Raw genomic sequence first — 8,734 nt, 5'->3', positions numbered from 1 at the left:
TTGACAATATGACGCAAATAGAGAACTATTAACACATCGGATGCGCAAGGAGAAAGCTATACTAATGGACAACAAATCGCATAAGTAAGAAAATGAATGACAATAACTTGGACGCTCACTGTATTAACAACTGTGATTATTAACACTGAATTAGCTACACTGCATTAACAACTGTGATTATTAACACTGAATTAGCTTCACTGTATTAACAACTGTGATTATTAACACTGAATTAGCTACCCTGCATTAACAACTGTGAAGCATTGAAGTAGCTTCACAGTTGAAAAGCTGGAGGAGTGGCAGGCTGAACTATTGAATATAATTGTTGATGCTCAGTCAACCAATTACATTGATGAGAGCAAGACGTGCCTCTAAAACAAGTAGGTTTTAATTAAAGTATTGATGTTCACTCGAGTTCGTCACTCATCACTGCACTCGTGTTGGCCGTGGACAGGGCAGGAATGTGCACTGAGTTATAAATGTGGATTCCCCGTACACTCAGAGAATTGTGTGGGAGGATTTCCAAATAATGGCGCTACCAAGTTTACCTCTTTATAACGGCAAGTAACGGTTTACCCAAATAACGGCAGCAACCAAGTTTACCTCTTTCGCAGGCCAGCATTGAAACATGCAGAAAATTTCAAATTTTGGAGGCCCCACAGGAAAGTAGACAATTATACTAGGATAAATTTATCGATATAGATTTTACAAAATTTTGCATGTTATTGAAATAAATCGTAGATGAGAATTTTATGAAAAAGCGGTCACTACGCTAAAAGAAATAGAAATTTTTAACATTAAAGTAGCTTGATAAAATTGAATCAAATTGCAGCTTGATAGTTACCTTAATTTAATTTTCTCAAGCTAATTTAGATTAATTAAATTAATTTTGCTTCTTTCGAATGTGTGAAATACGCGGAAAGAGCGTCAATTTCATTGTCCGAATCTAAATATTCATTTAAATGCTCATTTATTAATTCCTATGCATGGCAGGGGATGAAGCTATGTATTGATGGATGGGCAGATAAATTGAGGTATTATAACGTAACCTCAAACCAGGGGACAAACCGGGTTATTTTGGAAATAGATTTCAAGTGATCAAATTTGAAAACTTACCAGATAAAGGGTTAATACGCATAAGGACGTACCAGTGTGATGTTCAGAAAGTGTGTCACTCGTTAGAAAATATGATTTAATTATTTTTATCAGTGAATATTTGTTTTGAGTTGAGTCAAATAATACGATCATTCATGGTTAGTGTAAAATTATTCAATAAGTGAGAAACCTCTGAGAAATCGTTAGGTACTTTATGCATTGTTTACGTGAATTTAGCATAATTGTTATCAAAACTTTATGATGTCTAGTTAAATTATATCTAGGATTATTGAGTATGATTTCTAGTCCTATCTTCATTGTTTCAACTGCTTGTCAAGCAGTACGAGCTCAAGACACGGGAAAATTATATACCATGCTACATTTTAGAATTTAAAGAGTTACAGGAAGCATTACTTTGTCTGCATTGAAAAAAATGAATCGAATTCGCTGTAATTGAATTCTTGCTATAATGTAATTCAATTCAATAGTACAAAATTAACGTATTTTTTACGTCTATGTTTGCCCCGGCGCGTCAGTATGGCCCTGGTCGTGGTATGGATAAGATGTGCCTTCGCGGCCCCGGGACCTGGCACGCGCTCGACTGACACGGATCTGGTGGCACTCGATCCGGGATACAGTGGCACTCGATCTGTGATTAAGTGGCACACGATCTGGGATTCGGGAGCATCACAATATCCAGTGACATAAAATCCGGGATCTGGAAGAGCACGATTTGGCGCGGCAAATCGTGGATTAAGCGGCGCACGATTTGGGATATAATTTGTGCATCATCAGCAAAGTTACTATTCCATTTAAACCAAATATTTCGCAATAAGAACATTTTGAGTATTCTCTTATCTCTATTCTTTAGAAAATATAGAAAAGGATCGGCATCGAGATATTAATTTGTGTATTAATATAAGACAATTTCTCTCCGCAATCTTTTTTTAAAACCAATTTAAATTCAGGGCAATAAAAAAAAAGACTCCCAAAATTATTTATTTTAAATTAAAATAAGTCTTGATAACATTAAGTGGAGCAATTAACAAAATCTAGTGGAGCAATTTAGTAAGGTGATCTATCAAGATTGTCAGCATTTGTAGTTCAGAATATTCTGATGTACTCTAACTATAATTAGCAGCATTAACAAGAATTAAGTGCTAAATAATAGTTGTATATAAATGATTCAACAACTTGCTCGAATATTTTGTTTAGTCTTTTAGTTTGGAGCTAAAACTTTAAATAATTTTTACATATGGTGACTCAATAATTTATATATTAAAAGTAGGCACTAATTTTGACTAGTCTATGAAATTTCGTTGTTTTCGTAGCTAGATTGTCTGTCCTTGTGGGCAGTCTGAAAAGAATGGAGTTTTCAGAAAGTTTTCCTATCACACGTAAAAGAAAATAAAATAAAACTTTTCTGGAACTGTATTCAAAAATAAATATATTCCAGCCATCCAATTATTAATTAATTGAGCAAAACCTAAATCAACTATAAACATTTGCGCTCGCTTCTTGTACGCGTAGCTACAGATCCAATTTGGGTGTTGAAGCTGAGCATTGTTTTGAGGATGATTGTTCTTCTTACATGGTGATGATTGGTCTTCAGGGTAATGATTGGTCTTCATGTAATGATTGGTCACCTCACGTGGCAGTGATTGCAATCCTTACACGTTAATGGTTACTCATCTCACACGACAACGATTGCTTTTCTCACATGACAATGATTGCTTCCAGATTGAAGTCAGAGAGTGAGTGAGAGTGATAAGCGTCAAGACGTCAAGAAATTATTATAAACGTCAAGACGTAAAGATATGATTATAAACTTCATCACGTCAAGAGATGATTATAACGTCAAGATGTCAAGAAAGGATTATAAACTGTTCTAAATCGCACCCAGATCAGCCAAATAAATAAAAACTACGATGCAAGAAAATATTTCCAGATTCTGAACATGCCTTAATATAATATTCACGTAATAAGTTAATTAGTACAGATATGGAGGGAAAAATTACTTAAATCATCATCTCGAAACTTGACAACTTTAATTGGATTAGAAATGAATTTGACTCCGCTTTTCGAACGCATACAAGGTGCAGTGATCATTCTTTCATTTAGAAATTGAATTGTATATCCTAAAGTGTTGATAAAATGCATTTGCAGTAAAAAAGTTGATATATAAACATTGTAATGGATGGAACAACGCCATCGAATTTATCTTCCCCAAATAATTCTGATGGCATGATATATGACCACCAATCACTTCCCGAGCGCGAGAACGTCACCACAGGTGCAAGAGACGAGGCGCTCGCTGCTTTCGAGATCCTGACTTTGGCTTCGATCTTCGTCGTGACGGTGCTGGGGAACACCATCGTCGTCTACATTCTCTTCCAGAAGAGGAAAAAGTTTCGAAGGATGAACTATTTTATATCTGCGTTGTGCATATCAGATCTTGTGACGGCAGCGTTTAACGTATTCCCTCAGCTGATGTGGGACATAACTTTTAGGTTCCGAGGAGGAGACTTCTTGTGTAGAAGCGTCAAGTTCGGCCAATTGGTTGGACCTTACATGAACTCCTACATCTTGGTGGTCACGGCGATCGACCGCTACCAAGTCATCTGCCAACCACTTTCCAATTGCAGGTGGACACCTGGACATTCCATACGACTGATATCCTGTGCTACGGCCATATCTCTGCTTTTCAGCATACCGCAGTTATTCAATTTTAGTTTCAGAGAAAAAAATGGTATTTACGATTGCTGGGCTGACTTCATTCCGGGATGGGGAGTCACAGCTTACGTCACGTGGTACGCAATTGCCGTTTTCTTCATCCCGTTAGTTTTACTTATATTTTTTTCAGGCTGCATTTGCTGCGCGCTTTTGAGGTACAATTTTCAAGTACCTAACCAGTCGAGCTACGTGTCACGGTCTCATTCACAGGCTGGGCAAGAGTCACCCAACAACGAAACCACATCTCGAAAATACGGCAGAACTCTAGACGACACAACGCACGGTTCGTCTTCAACTGTCAACGACGTTAATTATGGGAATGCAGTACGAATTTTATCTTATTCTTCGGCCACTAACAAGGCAAGGAACACGGTGATAGAGCACGGATGTAGGTACAGATTCCAGAAGACACCCGGAGCGAAGACAGTCATGAGCCCCATCAGCAGAGCTAAAATAAAGACAATCAAACTCACCATGATCGTGATCTTCTTCTTCATCGTCTGCTCAGCACCCTTCATCACCAGCCTCATGTGGAGCGTGTGGGATCCAAACGCGAGCAAATCACCGTTTTTTACCGGTGAGAAAATTAGTTTTAATAGGTCCAAACGATTTGTATTTCGTTCTGGTTTCAGGAACTGGTTCAAAATATAGGTTAAATTCTTATTTTGAATATTTATTTAATAATTATGTGAGCTCAGGGGATTTCAAATATCGTCCTACTGCTTTGTCTAGAAATGAATTAGTTTTCTAAAAATTGTCGAATAATGTTATCTCATAGTAGCGTTTAGTTTTCAATTAATATCCTAAATATTATTTAATTTCCATTACAGCTTCAGTAAATACCCGTAAATTTGAAGAAAAACCTGCAATTCTCAATTCACCTGCACACAGGTCCAGCTTTCACGATCCTGATGCTGCTGGCGTCTCTGAACAGCGTAGCCAACCCCTGGATTTACTTGGCGCTTCACGAGCGTTGCAGTTTCTTCAGCCACTTGACGTGTCGCCGGCGACCACGGCGACGACGACAGTCTGTCAAGAGCGCCCAGTCGAGCCTGCCAGCTCTCCCAGCGGGTGGAACATCTCCCAGCTGCTGCAACTGCGTCGCCGTCGCCACTGAGATCCAGGAGTTGCATACCATCCCTAACGTGCTCGGTCTCCCAGCGGGTGGAACATCTCCCAGCTGCTGCAACTTCGTCGCCGTCGCCACTGAGATCCAGGAGTTACATACCATCCCTAACGTGCTCGGTCTCCCAGCGGGCGGAACATCTCCCAGCTGCTGCAACTTCGTCGCGGTCGCCACTGAGATCCAGGAGTTACATACCATCCCTAACGTGCTCGGTCTCCCAGCGGGTGGAACATCTCCCAGCTGCTGCAACTCCGTCGCGGTCGCCACTGAGATCCAGGAGTTACATACCATCCCTAACGTGCTCGGTCTCCCAGCGGGTGGAACATCTCCCAGATGCTGCAACTCCGTCGCGGTCGCCACTGAGATCCAGGAGTTACATACCATCCCTAACGTGCCCGGTCTCCCAGCGGGTGGAACATCTCCCAGATGCTGCAACTCCGTCGCGGTCGCCACTGAGATCCAGGAATTGCAGAACGTCTGTCGCGGGCGATCTTCAGAAATTCCTGGAAGTTCTAATTCAAGTTAACTTTTAATACTGATCGCTGGGCGGCGAGAACTTCCTGTTAATTCTCCAGAATAAAAGGAAGTCATCCAGTAGTTCCTAATAAATTAAAAAGATTGCACGACTCTGAAATGTACGTACGTACTCAAGTTCTTAACGTCTTCAACAATTCGCTTCTTGACAATACGAAGCTACAACAACTCGTTTTTCAACATCGAACGGAAGCTTCCTGTACCGGGGAATTTCAATCACTTAGACGCGTAATATAAATAAATATGTAAGTATGTGCATATTTCTCGGAGAATTTGTGAAATTGCTGGTAGACAGAAATTGAATAAATGGTTTTTCAAAGATGTAAAGCTCATTATCTTAATTAGGTATTTTCTTCATTATGACTATAATACTTTGTAGGGTTGCAAAATATTCATTTTACAACTTTTTCTACAACTCTCTATTAACCTATAAAAAAATTGAGTACTTTCAGAATTACTCATCTAATTAATGTGTATTGGGGTACTCAAAAATTCATAGTTGTTTACCTAGCTCATGTGTGTGTTAATTCTACGTCTTGATGAGCCTGCGTGTTGAAAACGGGCTAAAACGAGTGAAAAATTGAAGGTTAGACTAACAGTTATATTTTGATCAATTTGACTCACGTTATAGTTTTGCTCTGAAGTTATAATATGAACTATTGCTTAATTGGTAATAATATCATTCATATTTTTATTTAATTAATTGTGGTAACCGCCTGACGTTGCTGTATCATTTCCACGATGTTTTCTGAGGCAAAAATGCAATAAAATATTTAAGATAGTTTTCAAAATTTGTCCAAATCGTTCATTGCTAAATTACTTACACCGACTAGTGTATTTTAAAAATTATTTAATAAAACTGATTTTTTTCTTCGAAAGTAGACATTCATACCTACTCTATGAAAATAATTAGAATGTTCGTTATTGGTAATAGTAAAACACTTACAAGGTATACCTGCCATCATTTCCATTGAAATTTTTATGAAGAAATGTTAATTTGTAAGTCTCGCTCTCACTAGTCAAGGATGAATTCAAATTATGTACCAAAATATTTCTAGTTTAAAGTTCAAATGACGAACCAAAATGTGTTCTCTATCAGTTCAAATGGCCGTAAAAATGAATTAAATTCTCGCTTATTTCCATTATGCTTAAAGTGATAGACACCGTGAACTGAAGACGTTGTGATTCTGCGTATCATTTTCTTGAGAACTTGAGCTCATCAACAAGCCTTTGCAATCAACAATACAGGAAAATATTAAGGGTCATTTATAAATGTTGGTGATCAACCTAGCTGGAAATGATGGAGCATGAATAAAAGTAGGAACTTATAACATATAAATAATACATGGTACATTTAATAATGTTGTGACCCAAATGTCATCATCAGGTAACTACTGGTTTTCTAATATATTGTTACCAGAAAGTCATTCCGGGCTCATTGTGACTCAATTTGTTGATAAATGCACTGCATTCACCTGACGTCATTTAGTTAGTCAAATTTCAATCATGAATTGTTCCAAAAAATCTAGAGAGCATCTCACATTTTGAACATAGGCTTCGCTTGGGAATTACATTATGTGATAATTCTGAACATTTTTAGTTTGCTCTTTGGGAACGTTATTTTAGTGCTGTGTTATCGTCGCGGAAGTTGAGCATTCAAAATTATTTAGAAAAGAAACTTTTTCGTTTCTCAAGCGAACCGCTCAAGTGGACAGGTGTAACGCAGCCGTCCGTAGAAAGATTAATATTTTACTAGTCGTCATTAATAGGATATCATAGACGTACACATTGAATTTTAATATAGATAGACGTAAATATTTTCAGGTGACGCGCTTAGGCGACAAAACAAATATCTAGCTATATTAATGCGTCTAATATGATCAGCCTTGCAAGGCATCGCAGCGAAAATATTTTCACATTTTAGTTATATAAAACAAATATCTAGCTATATTAATGCGTCTAATATAATCAGCCTTGCAAGGCATCGCAGCGAAAATATTTTCATATTTTAGTTATATATTATAATTAATTATATATTATATTATATTGTGTTATATTTTATAGATAATCTCATATTTTCGTGGGAATAAAAATTAATTCTAATTAATTTTTTCACTTATTGTTGCAACACTTATCGGTTCAGGTAAATGATTTATTTTACTCCAATATTAGCAGGATGCGCACGTGCCAATATTATAAATGAAAGACTCGAACCGTGAATGCCGTAGCGGCGACAAGTAAGAGGAGCAGCTTAGGGCATTTTTGTCTGCTTCTGCGATGGTATATAAGAAAGAAGGAACATATAAGAATAAACTTCTTGATTCTGACAAAATTTAAAAATTTAAAACCTATCTTTCTGCGAAAGTTTTTCACTTAATACGCCAATTCTAAAAAGACGAACAGAAATATAAAACTTAAAAAAAAATTCCGTGGTTTCATATAAAATGCAATTTTTCATTTATATGTATAATTAGCTGAAATGATATTGTCACGCTAACAACTTGCAACGACAGAAGAACGATTCAAAAATATAAATAAATCTAAGACTCCACATTCAGTTTCGCGGCTTTTTAAACTTAGTCCGGGATTCTTCAAACTATTTTTGCAGTAATAAAGAAATTGTCAATGATAATGAAATCTTCAGCTCAGGGCGGTTCCAGGCTCACTCATCAGCATCATTTTTCCCTAGAGTTTGTTCCTTGCAAGGCAGGTTTCACTTGCAAGCTGGTGGGAGTGCGCAGGTCGCGAGTATTTATTTTACTGTAGATTGGAAGTCTCGACCCACTTGTCGAGACTTGTGAAGGTGAAGTTTTTTCTTCACACTCTTTTCCGGAATTTTCTTGATGTTTGCGTCGAAATTCGGTGCAGGCTTCATAACTTTCTTTTCATTATCTGGGAGTAAATCTAGTGAAAAGATACTTGGGACAGAGGTTTCCTTATCATCGTCATCTTCCTTGACATCAATTGGTTACTCTTTCGTTGAGGATTCGTGATTTTCGGAATATTCAGATGCATAACTATAGCTCATCGGCTAAAATTTCATTTCAGATTTGTCAATGGTGATATCTGAGTCATTCGTTGACTTTGCACGTCTCTTTAATCCGATAATGGCATCGTTGGGTGTGATGACCATATCGCCTTCAGGACAAAACACAACCATCCGTTCTCTGCAGCGCTCTCCACTCATCACAGCGACGGCTAACAGAAGCCTATGGCGCTGCAGTAGAGCCAAGAAGACGTCTCGAG

The 8,734-nt window shown here is 37.8% G+C and overlaps 1 protein-coding gene across 1 annotated transcript; it reads left to right on the top strand.

Annotated features, from left to right (window-relative positions):
• Positions 1-3,288: 3,288 nt before the first annotated feature.
• LOC108681825 (vasopressin V1a receptor-like) lies at positions 3,289-5,429 on the top strand (the record flags this gene model as incomplete). Its single annotated transcript, XM_047880705.1, has 2 exons — positions 3,289-4,405; positions 4,720-5,429. Coding segments are annotated over exons 1-2 (1,827 nt in total), but the record flags the coding sequence as incomplete, so codon positions are not given.
• Positions 5,430-8,734: the final 3,305 nt, after the last annotated feature.

The sequence above is a fragment of the Hyalella azteca genome, unplaced genomic scaffold (genome assembly GCF_000764305.2).
Source record: "Hyalella azteca isolate HAZT.00-mixed unplaced genomic scaffold, Hazt_2.0.2 contig5976, whole genome shotgun sequence".
In the NCBI taxonomy this organism is placed as follows: Eukaryota; Metazoa; Arthropoda; class Malacostraca; order Amphipoda; family Hyalellidae; genus Hyalella; species Hyalella azteca.
Note: the sequence above shows the minus strand (reverse complement) of the source record. Positions and strands in the feature narration are given on the sequence as shown.